The sequence below is a fragment of the Cryptomeria japonica genome, chromosome 5 (assembly GCF_030272615.1).
Source record: "Cryptomeria japonica chromosome 5, Sugi_1.0, whole genome shotgun sequence".
NCBI classification, from domain to species: domain Eukaryota; kingdom Viridiplantae; phylum Streptophyta; class Pinopsida; order Cupressales; family Cupressaceae; genus Cryptomeria; species Cryptomeria japonica.
Genome location: NC_081409.1, coordinates 627,124,240 through 627,138,954, shown reverse-complemented (window position 1 = coordinate 627,138,954; position 14,715 = coordinate 627,124,240). Strand labels below are relative to the sequence as shown.

Here is a 14,715-nt window from a genome sequence, read left to right as displayed (position 1 = left end):
ATTTATGACACTACAGTTTGTTAGATTTCCCAAAAGTGAATTTCAGTATTAATTTAGGTTGGAAAGTGATTAGAGTATTTATAATAGTTATATGCCCTTTAACATTAAGAATTTGCAAAGTGAGATATGAAAGGTTATTCATGAAAATTCATTCCAATTTTTTTAAAAATTGAATTTTTGATTCTTTACACTGGTGAAAGATACGTTAAGATATGCAAATTTTCATAAAATGAAAGTTAAAATGACACTTTAATTTGAATGGATTTTATGACAATAACAATTATTTCTACATAATCCCAAGAGAATAATATGTAAACAAGTAATAGAATCCACGATGCAAGATAATAGTATGTTTTACGATCAAGATGAAACCAAATGTGGCCTAGGATAAGAAAACCCTCATAAGGGAAAACTCTAAGTCCAAAAGTATCAGCACAACTCAATGTTTAGTCTTAAAGAATAAGATTATAATATAATTATATAGTCTCCATGGAAGGCCTTTGAAGCATCAGGCACCCTAGTTGCGCTCTTCCATGTGAACAAGCATTTAGTCATGCATTTCAATCTATGCTTCCTCTAAACCCATAACAAACTATAAGAGAATGCTCAATCCAACAGTTACACAAGCCATCATCAACAACTACACACGTGCTTGAATTTATGGAAACAAGCTTGCATAAAACCACCAAGTGGTATTACATAGAACTATGCCCCCCTCATTAACTTTCTTACTACCCATTGATATTTTCCTAATGTTACACACAACATAAAGTGTCCCCATGAATTTGTAACTCATTATGTTGTTCACATCTCTAGGATGCACTACAATTACTATTATTTTTATAGTATTAATAATTTTATCATGCAAGGTTTATAACACACCTTTCCCAAAAATTCCCCCACTATATATATCATAAGGGTCCAAAGTAAATGCAAACACCACACATTGTTTGAAATAATGAGATTGTAATATAATATAGTCTTCAAGCAAACTATCTAAAGCGTTAAGCACCCTAGTTGCACTCCTCTATGTGAAAAATCATGCACAACCACACATCCAAATACATTCTTCCTCTACTCATATACGTGACCCATAAGAGAGCTCAATCCAAACTTAGTCAACAAGCCAAATGTTACATAAGACAATATCAACAAATACCCATGTTCTTGTTTTTATAAAAAAAATGTTGCCTATAATCACCAAGTGGTATGAAATAAACCATGAAATTACTAGACTATGCCTCTTTCATCTACTTTTTTAGTACTATTTTTTTTTTATTGGTATTAAGTTTTTCCAATGTAACAAACAACAAAAGTTGTCCCCCATAATGTCTAGAATCGATTTTATTGTCCAAATATCTAAGATGCACCACAATTAATATTATTTTACATCATTAGCATTATTATTGTTTTATGTAAGTCATACACCACACCTTTCCCAAAATTCTCCCACTTGTGTACATTGCATTACGGTCAAAAGTATACTAAAACAAGGGAACAATCTCCACATTCAATATGTACCATAAAAATATCTAAGTGCTCTATATGCTTCATCAAGATACTTGCAACAACAATAAAGGTGATCACCATCTCAAATATGAATCCTCTCATCGCCCATCATGCTAATGCACAAAAGATAAGATCCTATCCAAAAGAGATGTCATACCAATTGCCACATAGAAGCAAGAAATTCGCATCAACTCAATATCCAAACACTAGACCCAGTCTAGTGGTAACAAATAAGCACGAGTTACTATTAAGAACAAATCAAAATAGTTGAAGTAACTTTTAATGTGAAAAGAATCTTTTGACATCTAGTTATCTTTTATCTAGTTCCAACATTTGATAATCCTATTCATACTAGCTAAAATTCACTTAATTCTTTAGTTGTCTAACTTCATAGATACTTGACACATGCCTTTATATGTGTTCCAAATGTTATATATATGTCACACCTCTTGGAGAGTGAATTAGTTATTTTGTTTCATCTTCCTACTTCCTCCTTGGTCTATATATATGCAAGGAGAGCTCATTGTACATTTACACTTTTATGACAGATTATTGACTATTGCATTGTGTTTGATTCATTTGTGGTAGTTCTAAATTTTGTTTTCATTGTTTGTTGCTCCAACATGATTTTCGAACACTTAAATCACGATTTCTATTTCATTTTTTTATGGCGAATCCAACATTTGTCTCTATCAAAGCAGTGTCGTTTTAATAATTTTGGTTTTTAAATTAATTTTTTTAATCTTGTGCACAAGTTGTATGAAAAAGTTCAATTTTTTTAAAAGAAGAGAGCCATTGATCCTTTGCTCACTTGCCTCATTTGCAACGCACCATTGGCCTATTTACTGGCATGTATCATTTGTGTGTTCTTAGGTGTAGGCAATTTGTGGCCTTCATCAATCTATTTTCTGTAATATTATTTTGTAGGTTTTTTCAACTTTATTTGGTGTATCAAAAGAATTTGCAGATTCAATATTGTGTAGAGTCGCCATTCATGCTTACAGAGACCTGCCAAGTAAACAATGAGAGTTAATGACCTGCTTAACTTTTCAGCATTGTGTTTGCTAGTTTTGTGGCCATTCTCAAGCCGCCTCACCACGTGATACAAAGTATTCCTCCCTTTTCCAAGAGCTAGATACCTGTTTATTTGATATATCGCCCTCCACATATTTACTTGTGTTTGTAGGTTTATTTGGAGGTTTCTATTACAATTTTGGCAATAGAATTTTAACATTTGGTCCAAAACAAATAAATTTCTATTGCAGTGCATTGTTCCTCTTCAAACAGAACCCCAATGTGGTGATTTCAAGCTTTCAAAAGTTAAATCGTTTACATTCTACAACAAAAAATAAAAACCCAATGTGACAATTTCATGCTTTCAGAATCTGAATCATTCACATTTTTTCATAGAATACAAAATCCCAATATAGTAAAAACCCCATGTCTTAAACAATTTGAAAAGGACAAATAGTAGTAAATTAACACAGTCTCACCATAGTTGAATGAAATTATGGAGTCAAAAGGAAGGGCTTTGGGTAGTTAATCATACATATTCTCACCTAGAAAACAAAACACCAATGTGCAAAGAATACCTAATTTTAAAAACAATTTATTCAAGGGTTGCATACTTGCAACATGGTATGCCAACGTTGCCCCCTTCCTTGCCAAAACACTTATGTGTAAAGAATATCTAATCCCATGTCTCCATGCGGTTACTTATAAACATTTTCTACAATTGAAAATAAACTTTAAAAAAAAGGGTGGGCTAGAAATAAGCAGCAACTAATTATTGAAAAAAAATGACATGTGACTTCACCATTTTACTATCGATGGGTCCACCTGCTCCACAAATTGCTCCCCCAAAAATTGAGCATTACTACTAGCCAAAATAAGCTAAGCAGATGCATGGGGACATGCCCTATTTTAAAAACATTTTATTCAATAGTTGCATACCCACAACATGATATGCCAACATTGCCCCTTCCCTTGCCAAAATGAGTTGTCTTATTGTGCCAAACATCAAGCTTTCACATAAAATAAAGAGAATAGCCCAAAGGTTGCTTTGTGCTTCATTTTCATGAACAATTGCATACCTAAATAATATTTGCAATATAGAATGTCACGGTCACCCCTTTTGTTGCCAAATGGAGTTGTCTTACTATGTAAAACGTCAACTCTACAAACGAAAAGGCAACAATTTCATTTTTTTTTTTAAACCAATTTACAATCTCACACAAACATGACGTGGCCGCTGTCTATTCTTTTGTCTAAGGCAAGGGTCGCATGGGGGCTTAAGCTTCTATTTTTAAGGGACAAGAAGTCTCATGAGGAATTTCTTTTCTTTTTCCTATGGGATTATTTGGATTCTTCTACTTGAAAATAGGAGCTCCAACTTTTTAGGCTTGCATATTTAAGTAGGTGAAAATGAGATGGGGTTAGAAATCACCCCTCTAGTTAAGAACATTGTCTGCCACTTGTCAATCATCTACTTGTTTGATTTCCCACCAAATAAATCCTCCCCAAAAAAATTTAGAGAGAAAAATTAATTTATTTACTTTTTTCTTTTTCTTTATAAGCTTCATGACACCCAAATTTCTTAAATTTAGAAGCTTAAACTTTTAAGTTGATTGCACTACAAAAAATTTATGGTACCCTCAGCTCTAAAATATTCCTTAAATTTTTCAACAACCTCATCTCTATTTTTAAGAAAGCTCTCCTCCATGGGACCCCAAATTCCACCCTCATCGTCATGCCATCAAATGGGAGATGGAATATCATATGGGAGATGTGTTGGCATTATAACAGACAAGAAGGAGGTTGGCATTCCAATTACAATGAGAGACTGTTGGCATTTCAATAAGGATATTGAGAAGGTTGTTGATGACTATGGATATAACTGATTAAGGATGATTACTGTCTTAATATTATTATTTTGTCATTGATGTCAAGAAATTGATTTTCTAATTCAGTATGATGTTGTCATATCTTAAGAAGTATGATTTGATGAGTATAAAGATGTCGATAAAAGACACAGAAAGAATGTGATGAATAAGGGGAAGAATAAGTTATTCAATGGGCAACTATTACCGAGTTAGACAATGATGAGATCATGATGTTTAGATTGTTTTGATATCCTACATATGCTATTGTTTGAAAGGTTAATACTATACTATGTTACTGAGCAAAGAACCTAGTCAGTAAACTCTAAGGTTATCGCTATCGGTTAATGAAGGCAGAATGTCTACCAAGTGAAGTTTAGTATTTACCAAGTTACAACCGAGCTATAACAGAATGCATTAAATATTTACATGTGATATTTAATGAAGGAAGCTGATGAGCTGGAGATGATTAAATGATTGGTAAGCCGTGTATGAAGATTGTTAAAGAATCTATGGTAAAGAAAGATCGGTAGGAAGATCTATAGCTCAGATTGAACCGCAATACCCTAACACAAGTTCCAAGGTGAAAATGCAAGTTCCAAGGCAGGGTAAAACGTTTTCAGATCGAAGGATACATTGAACCTAGACAAGATTGAAGATTTGATGGCTATGATTGATCATGGGAAATGTGATCAAGGAGATTAAGCGGTTGGAAGATTGTTTATAAAAAGGAAACTGTTGATAAACAATGTATGCGAGCAAGTGTATGCACAGGGATGCTACATAGTGATTACCGAGCAAAGAAGCTTGAAGACCTGTTTTGATAACAGAGTATAGAGCCCAGCAGAGGGACAAGATAAGTCCTATGAATTGATTGTATTGAGCAAATAAGAATCTGCTTCAACATTTTTAGATGTGAAGTTGCAGACATATTTTTATTACTGTTTTTTTGAGAAGTAGCAGAAAATCTCTTAACCGAGTGGACTTAACAGTCTTATTTGTAAAATCCTCTAGCAAGGTGACATTTTTATTGAGTGTTTGAAATCCTTTAACAAGGTCACTTCTAACAAAGTGAAAATCCTGACAGATCTGAGGGAAATCCCTTAACCGGGTCACATCTAGCAATGTGTTTGTAATCTTTAACAGGATTTGCTTTTAACCGAGCATACTCTAGAAGAGTATATTTCTTAGTGGGTCGGAAATCCCACAGTGGTTTTTCCCTATTTGGGTTTCCATGTTAAATCTGGTGTTATATGTTTGTGACCTTATCTATTTATGGGTCTGCATGCATTACTGCTTTTCTGATTAGGTTACTGAGGTTGAATCTGTTGTTTTTATTGAAGATTAAGTTTGAATGATTCACCCCCCTCTCATATTGTTAGCTTGGCATCTGTACTAATCATATTTAGTATCAGAACTATCAAGATGGAATATCAACTATGATTTAACATACCATTTTGGAGGGAGAATAGCTTGGGCCAGATTCAAGCATGGTATATCAGAAATATTTGATATAGTAATGATAGTTTATTTAAGAAACCCCATTAATTTATAAGTACCCCTCGCAAGTTGCCGGTTGAAATTGCTGGTTTAAGTTTGATTATTGCCTTGTTCTGTTTACGTATATGAGACGCTTCCTTGTATTCCAACCGATGGAAAAGAAAAAATGCTCACCCCACCAAAAAGAAGTTACAGTGATTCTTGATGAGATTCTATAAAAATGAATAGAATTTAAGAATTTAAGGGGCAAAAGCGTAGACGCCTTTTACTTTTACCCTGTAAAGAGTTTTTCTCAGGAGTTTCCTATTTCTTCCGGTTGTCCAGGATCATCTATGGCCAGGAAACTAGCTGAAAAAATTATGTTGTTCTTGAATTTTTCCTTACATTCCACTATTCCTCAACTTTCCTTTAACGTGTATGTTTGACTGCATTTCTCTAATTTATACCTTGTTGTTTTCCTGTCAAGACCTGCCATCTACTTTACCTTTGGGGTTCCATTAGTTCTTTTACTTTGTAAAGTGAATAAAGTAAATCAGTATGATGAATATTGTTTTTGTAGCTTCCTGGACTAATATAACAATGCTAATATAACAATGCTAACACAGCAATGTGCTTTAGAGTTTCTTATAATGGGCAGCCCCTATATTTCATGGAAACTTTAGATTTAGCTCTGTTATCTTCAGAGCACTTATTGATAGTAGTATCATATTCCTGCAATCTCTAAACATATCAGATGGAATCAATCAAATCCAACACCTGCATGTAATGCAAATGTAGAACATGAATCAATATAGATGTAAATGTTAATCCACATCTGGCGTGTTTGGTGAAGCATATACAATTTGCTGATTTATTGTAGCCTCTTTGGAGCAGAGGTTTTTAATCTTGCTTGGAATTAGTAGGGTTTGATTGATCAAAGAGGGAAATTTGAATGGATGATCCATCCTTTGAGTGGGGGAAGCTTGCAAGGCTGATAGGCTTATCAGTGGCCTTGATTGTGCTCATCACCCTGAGCTTTCTGGATGCAAGGAAGGCTTATAAGAAAAGGGAGCATTGGGTGCCCGGGAAGGCTCTGGTTCTGAGTGCCCTCACAATTCAGCTCATAACTCTATTCAATGGCCAAAGCACTTCGCTTCGAGATAGTGATTTCTCATCGTATGAAGGCCCCATCACCCCAGAGCTGTTGACCGATTCACTGAAAAATGACCTGCTAATGATACGAATCGGGAGAGTAATGATCTGCGTTTTTGTGGCGTATTTGCTGCCTGGAATGGCCCGTGCGGCATCAAAGAATTACAGGACCCGCCTAGTGGCACTTCTCTTAACAATTTCATTTCAGAGCGTTTCGGAGATCTATGGCATGAATGCGCGCAGGAACAAGGAGTACCTTACGAATGGCAAGGCCGCTGGTTCTTCGTTTACATTGTCTACCATCACCGTATTGGGCTCCATTGCTTTGCTTCTGCTCATCCTCAGCTGCGCCACTTTCGCTAGCAAAAGCATTCATGACCTCATTTCGCAGAAAATTCCTCTTATCCTCAAAAACCCAGTTGTAACAGGTTTGTTCTTTGTTCTCATTCAATGCTGCTCTTCAGAGTTCAGGTTAAATTCAAATTCTTGGACAAATCAAAGGGTTAACGTTCAATTAATTACTGATTGTTGGTTGAACAAAATTGACGAGGGTGATGTATTCTTAATTATGTCACATATTATGGTCCGAATATTCAGATGTAATTAGAGACGAGATCAGGCAGAATGAATATCCTTCAGTTATTGAATCTCAACCAAAAAGAGACCAGACAGAATGAATAGCCCTCAGTTTTCAATCTCAACCAAAGAAACAAGACCATAGACTTGTGCTCTCATCAGATACCACAATAAAATCGTAAATGATACAAAATCTTCCATAATTCAAAAAAGGATTATGTTCTACTCTCACACATAACATTAAATCATCCAACATCACCAAAATTGACAAAAACAATTAAGATGAACATGAGATTTTCAAAGTCATAAGAATATGAATGAAATGTTTTCGGAAAAGAATATTTGTGTTTTCGTTTGCATCAAAATTTCAAGTATTTCATTCAAGAACAGATATTCTGCCATCAAGAACATTTTTTTTTTCCTGAACATGCTACTTGCATTGAATTGCTGTGGCAAATGATGTTGCTTCATTATTTATTTGCGCACCTTGTTAATGCTCTCTTATTTGTCAGAATTCACTGCTTTTGATATCATACTGAAATTTGTAGATGCAATACAGGGGCAATTTGGTATTTACAATCCTAGCTAGCAGGTACAAGGTTGCAGCATTTGCTTTCCTTCCTCTGTCATTCCCAAACAAGTTTTTGACCAAGAACTCCTTTATCTCTTCCATGCCCACAGGAGGTTTTCAGGGTCATTGATCTTGTAATTTCTTTGAAGAGAGGTTTCAAAGGAAACTCAGAAATGTCAGAATTTAAAAAATTTAGACAATAATATCGGCATACATGATATCATGTGACAGTAAATATTTAAATGTTGCGTAGTGTTATTTAGATCTTTAATTCCATGTTCATTCATCCGTCAAATTTTGTGCAGACTACGGTTCATGGCAGAGCGTGGAGGACAAAGTATTGCATTCATGGATTGCAACCCGCATTTGCAATCCAGAATACATCATTGCAAGATCAGAGTTAATAGCCGCGGCGGGAGTCATTGTGACGGTCTGCATTGGAGCTTCAATTGCAGGATGGATCATGGAAGGCACAACAAAGCATTTCAGGCACGGTATATGAGCTATAATTAGCAAATTGCCACAATTTCACAACTTTTTCAAATATTTAATCACAAATCCATGAAACAAACACTCTTATTTTATGTTTGAAGCCACATTTAAGACTTGCAAATTGAAAAGGGATCCATTTTCAGGTCCAGGTTCGACTGGTTAAAATATACCACCATCGGTTTGCAGTGTCTATTTATTCTCATCGGCTGGGCGGTCGTATGCTGGAGATGGGTGACCGCTGTTGTATACTACGGTCGGCGGCCTTCAAGCTGGAAGAGTCGAAAATTCCGGATGGAAGATTTCTGGACCCGCCACATTGTAAATCAGGTGGACACCGACCGAACAGAACTGGTGGAAAAAAAGGTCTCTACCTTCAAATCCACCCGGAAAAAAATCTGGCTCCCCCGTGAGCTACTGCCGGCCTTGATACTGCTACAGGTGGTTGTAGTCCTATTCAGCAAGGCATGCTGGTTTGTCTCGGAGATGATCTTCTGCAACGAGTACTTTATGCACTGGTTCATACTGAAACAATGGAAAGGAATCGGAACAAACGAGGAATACGATAAAATGGAGCAACTTCTAGACAGAATTCGAATGCCTGGAGAGAAACCGGATGGACTATGGGTGGCCAATCGCGCTGCTATTCGCCAGGCGCGGGCCCTAATCGCCCGCGGTGCCGCCAATGGCAAGACCTGCTCGGCCCTAGTGTCTTTCATCAAGACCAAAACCTCGCACAGCCGCGCAGGCGTAAGGTGTCTCTCACCCGGCAATTTGGCCCCAATTTCAGCTATTTTAAATCCGGGTGAAGAATTTCCTGAACTCAAATACTTGTCCAGAATCCCACTTGAAGCTCCCCTGGAGGTGGAGAAGTACTTTGTGTTTGCAGGAAAACGGTGCTGGAAAATGACAGCGGTTTGTCTCCTCCAAATTATAGCTAACCTCGCAGCCCTGTCTTCAGGCACCGGCAGCCCGCGACGCTCGAAGCTCCTGACGGAGGCTGTGAATGCCTATTCACAGGCATGGGAATTGATGGACCTGGTGGACGAATCTGACCCAGAGGTTCATATCCTTTCAAAAGCCGCCGACAAAGTTTATCGCAGCTTGCAAGCGGACATTAAGTTCCGCTATACATGGAACATTTCTCCTTCCCCCAATTTAGACACAAGTTCAACCAACCCTCTGAACGATGTGATCCAGAGCCTGGCTAAACAAGGTAAGGCTAAGGCTGACGCCGCCAAACAGGGCCATGATTCTGTGAACTGGAAGGATGTGGCGGCCGGAAATTGTCTGTACAAGCTGTGCATGAGTGTCGACTGCAGCGGCGGTGATGTGAAGGAGATGTTGGAAGAGGCGCAAAGTAGCTTGGCGGATGTGATGGAGTGCTGTCTGGATATGGTAGCAGATGCCCTAGTAGACAATTGCAGGCGCTGGGCCAGGCGTTTTCATGAGAAAAGAGTGTGGATTTCCCTCTATATTGCAGGAAAAGCAACGGCGGTCATGGCGAATTTGCAGCGGAAACCATTCAAGCACAGGCTCACGCCGCGGTCCCTCAGCATTGGAGCGCAAGATGACACCGACGATGAGGATGCATCCACATCCCTTGTTTGACATCAATTTTGAATTGAAAAACCAAACCTGCAGCTCAATTGGTTTTATGTATTTTTTTTCTCCTTTCATGATTGCAAAGTATGAGACCTAATTCGATTTTGTTCGACTCCGAGTTTTTGCACAACTTCGCATTGATTCAGAGCAGCTATCTGCAGATATCAGTATATTAACATTTTTTCAGGATCAAGAATAATGCATTGTATCATGAGATTTTCTCTGTTTCTTTAGAGGGAAACTCAAGACCTTTCGAAGATCTTATTTGAGAAACCGATAGATCAATTGACATGAACAGTAAGATAATAATATTTTGGTTGGAACTATTTTTTCTTAGATGATAAATTTCTTTGCTTAAGGGAGAGGGAGAGGGTTTTATGGTGGTGAGGGTTATGTTTGGGTATCTTAAAACCTGCTTTAAATATTTTGAATTTTGTATAACTGTGTATTTGTCAAGTCTATTTTAAAAAAAAATTAAGTCTACACGGTCAAATATGATGCCACACTACTTGACTTCCTTGTGAGGTGTCTAAAATGATTTAAAAAAGAATGAATGAAGGAATTTTAATAATGTCCACAGACCCAGCAGTCTAAGGGACCAAGAATCAAAAAACTTAACTTGTTTTCAAATTCTTTTCTATGTTGGTTCTTCTTTATGTATTTTGAGTAAGAAACTCCTCATTTTGTGAAGCCTTGATGTATTTTGAGTAAGAAACTCCTCATTTTGTGAAACTTGTCTCCTCAAGAAGTAAGACCCATAGTTGTGCACTAAGTCGTGTTTATTGGTATGTTGATGTGACATTCATGTTTGATTGTTTTTTCAAATTTATTAGAATCTAGTGATAATTATTAACGTGACACTTTTTATGCTTCATTAATAGTCTAATTTGTCCCACTAATAGACTAATTGTACCCAACTACTACTCCAAGTATAGGACCCTACACCACCATTGGACCCTTTCCTTTAGTGTAATTTGTAGTTAAAAATCAGTATTTTTTGTCTTGCAAGAACCATTTGTGGAATTTCTTATAGAATAAAAAAACACCAAAATGGATGGGAGGAGAAAGGAAATTAAATAAAACATTTTCCTCAAATGGATAATATTAAGCAATGTCAAATAAATGTCTTGTCACTACTTTTTAGTTTGTTGCATAGACAATTCCACAATATTGAGCCTCACTAAAATTAGGGACAACAATTTGTTGTTTTGTTTGACAACTACCTACTTGTGTGGCATATTGTCTATCTAAACAATGTACTTTTGATCATATCTTTTCATCAATAAAAATTAGGGGTGAGGACTCATTATTTGAACATGTTTCAATAGTTCTTAGAGCATTTGTTGATTTAATGTATTTCTAACAATATTGCACCAATAGTTGTGACACTATAATTCTTAACATTTTTTTTTTGAAAGAAGAAAAATAGAGAATTGCAAATTATGGAGAAACATCAATATAACCAACCATAAAAATTGAAACATGAACAGTTGATTAGAAATAGCTACAGTTGTAACAAAGGTGACTGGAGCAAGAAAGTCATAACTAAAAACAATAAGAGCTGATGAGTAATAGCTACAACAATAACAAAGGTGGTTGGAACAAGAAAGCCATAACTGAAAACAACAACTACAAAAACAACAAAAGTGGTTGTATATACTTGAAAACTACAGCTGAAAAATAACAAAATTAGTTACATTAAAATTGAATAAGCAGATACAATAATTATCATGCTTGTCATTCTCTAGTCAAAAATGAATATTAAACAGGCAACAATTCGTTACTCCCAATAATTGTGTGCAACTATTGAAGAAAATTGTGAATTTTGCCATCTCACAAAATGTTATGCCAATTTGTATGTAGATTCTCTATTTGGAGAAACAAATTAGCATATACCATTTGAAATTCTATCTATAAAGAAAGGATTGTATTAGAGAAAACAACATCGCAATGGAGCTTCCAAAGACATCTAATAATTACATGGCTGCAAATGTGGGATAGAGTATCGAAGGATGAAGAAGCACCAAGGAGAGATAATTTCAAAGATCATGCTCAAGGGAATAAGGCAGAAAGGTGGTGAACAAAGAGTTCCATAAATTTTGAGTTTAAGTGCATAACTAAAAATATGTTTTATAGATTCTAATTTGGCACAAAAGAGCAAGTGGGCACATGGTAAACAAATCTTGGGTGATTAGTAATAGGTAGTTTAATGTGAAGAACTTCTCAAACTAAGTGTTGAGATTGTGCATCAGCTTTGGACTTCCAGATTTACAGACTGAGCTTGTTCCATTTTGACCGAAGAAAAGAATAGTGTTATTTCCAATTGAGACGGAATGAGATTGTGATATGAGGAAGAAGCTCGGTGTGTGCAATATCAAAGGGGTCCAAAAAGTGGCGATGTGAAAAAAAATGTATTTTTCCTTTGCCCCAAAACTTGAAAATCTATTTGACTTTTTACTTGGGTTAGGAGAAAGTACATTCTGTCATGGCAAAAAGCAAAGCTAAATGGATAGCAGTTAGTAACGAATATCCATTTTGACGAGCATTTAAAAAAATAAAAAAAATACAATATAATATATAATATACAAATATGAAATTAATAAATTATTAATATTATATTATATATTATAATATTTTATATAACATAGCATATATATCATATTAAAAAAACATCAACCGACATAGAACAGATTTTCGTTACCTATGGCACAATAAAAGAATATCTAAATAGTGAATTCTTTAGAGGAAGAGAGGAAACGACTTGGATATTAGAAAGTAACTAAAATCCAACTACCAATTTTATTTTATTTTGTTGTTGTTAAATTCAACAAATTATGTTTTTGATTAAGGCAAAAACAAGTATTGAAGGAACCTGAAACCCTTTAACAGAAAAGCAGAGAGTAGTCTAGACTTAACAAGGCATTAAGCCTAACAAGACTTCAAGATCCAACTAGCCCCATAGAAAAACAAAAAGCAACATTACGTCAAAGGGGCAATAGCAAAATGAACCAAAATTACAAAACTAGATACCAGCTGATAAAACCGGACATAGAAACACCAGTAGAACCAGAACCAACACATGGACAACAGAAAACCAACGCTTCTCCAACTGCTTCATAGACTATTCCATCTCTTTTTTTTTTTATCTCAATCATGGTGTTGGTGATCTTCTTAAGCTTTTGAAATTCAAGAGGAGGTCCTGTTGCCTTTCTCTTCAAATTACCTCTTGTCCTTTTACTAGGGCCTATGGATATGTCCCCTTCATTATTGTTTTCCACATCCACCACATCTTTCAGCTAGAACTGCTCTTAAAGGTTGCACATCATGTTCTTGAAGCTTTCCACTATGGCACCAATTACACCACAACTGATCTTAACAACAACTTTGATGGACTCCTTAAATTTTGCAATTTTCTCTTCCTGAGTAGCCATCCTAACTTCATAGTCTTTTTTGAAGCTATCAAAGCTTCCATTGTGGTCTTAAGGCAATTGGTGACACAGGCCTTCTCCTTGTCAAACTAGGGGCTATTCTCTATGGAAACCTGCACATTATCCATTTTCTTAACCTTATATTTAACTATCTCCAGGTTGTTGTTGTCGACTCTTTATTTCAACTAGATATCCTTTATCTCATGGAAAATCCACTTAAAGGTCTTGAAGGTATCGACCACCCCATCTCTGGCTAAGGCTAAGACATTAGTCACAGTCTCCTTCTCAGAATTGAGCAAATGCGAGGAGGGATCAAGGGTACTTGGAAAGGGTTGACATCTCTCCATGTTTTGGTCAAGACAAGATTCACTGGAAGTCGAAGGGGAGGGAAGCTTACCCTGGCTCTAAGGGTTATCAACCAAAATGCCAACATTTGTAGCATCCAATTGAAGATTTTGGACAGGGGAAGGGGAGTTGGAACTGTGATGTTTTTTAGATTTAGGGATTTTGGTAGCAATGGCTTTCCCTTTAACTTTAGGGGGAGACGCAATGGGAGAAAATTCATCACCATCAGTATCGGTGTGGTAATCATCCTTCAAGGACTAAGAATCATCTGAGTCAACATTAACCTCAAGGGGGGAGGAAGTCACGGGCGACAAAGATTTAACATATTAAAAAATAAGAAGGATCAAACCTTCATGCAAGACAAGGTTTTTAAGAGATTCCTTCTTATGTTCATTTATACTAGCATTCAATGAGGACACAAGAAAGAAGGCAAAATAAATTCTTGCCTTATGTCGAAAGTGGTTAGGAGCGCAAAATGATAAGCAAAAGCTCTGGTATACCACCCATCAAGAGTAACATACTCCATAAGAACCTTTACGACATCACCCCAAATGGTCTTAATCTTCGAATATTATATCTAGTTGTCCCATCTCTTTTCAGGTCTTTCTTCTCCTTCTCCTCTTTCAGAAAAAGCTTAACCACCTTATCAAAGAACTTTGCCTTTGTAAAACTTTTCCCCGCT

The 14,715-nt window shown here is 36.2% G+C and overlaps 1 protein-coding gene across 1 annotated transcript; it reads left to right on the top strand.

Annotated features, from left to right (window-relative positions):
• Nucleotides 1-6,217: 6,217 nt before the first annotated feature.
• LOC131055081 (uncharacterized) lies at nt 6,218-10,586 on the top strand. Its single transcript, XM_057989722.2, has 3 exons — nt 6,218-7,447; nt 8,472-8,655; nt 8,802-10,586. The coding sequence occupies exons 1-3, from the start codon at nt 6,820-6,822 to the stop codon at nt 10,264-10,266; spliced, it is 2,277 nt and encodes a 758-aa protein (XP_057845705.2). The 5' UTR covers nt 6,218-6,819; the 3' UTR covers nt 10,267-10,586.
• The last annotated feature ends 4,129 nt before the right edge of the window (nt 10,587-14,715 follow it).

What these genes read in the sequence shown, in the direction of transcription:
- LOC131055081 (XM_057989722.2), top strand. Translation starts at nt 6,820, where the DNA reads ATGGATGATCCATCCTTTGAGTGGGGGAAGCTTGCAAGGCTGATAGGC. An exon ending in CAAAAACCCAGTTGTAACAG is followed by an intron (nt 7,448 to 8,471) that starts GTTTGTTCTTTG and finishes AATTTTGTGCAG; the next exon opens with ACTACGGTTCATGGCAGAGC. An exon ending in GGCACAACAAAGCATTTCAG is followed by an intron (nt 8,656 to 8,801) that starts GCACGGTATATG and finishes ATCCATTTTCAG; the next exon opens with GTCCAGGTTCGACTGGTTAA.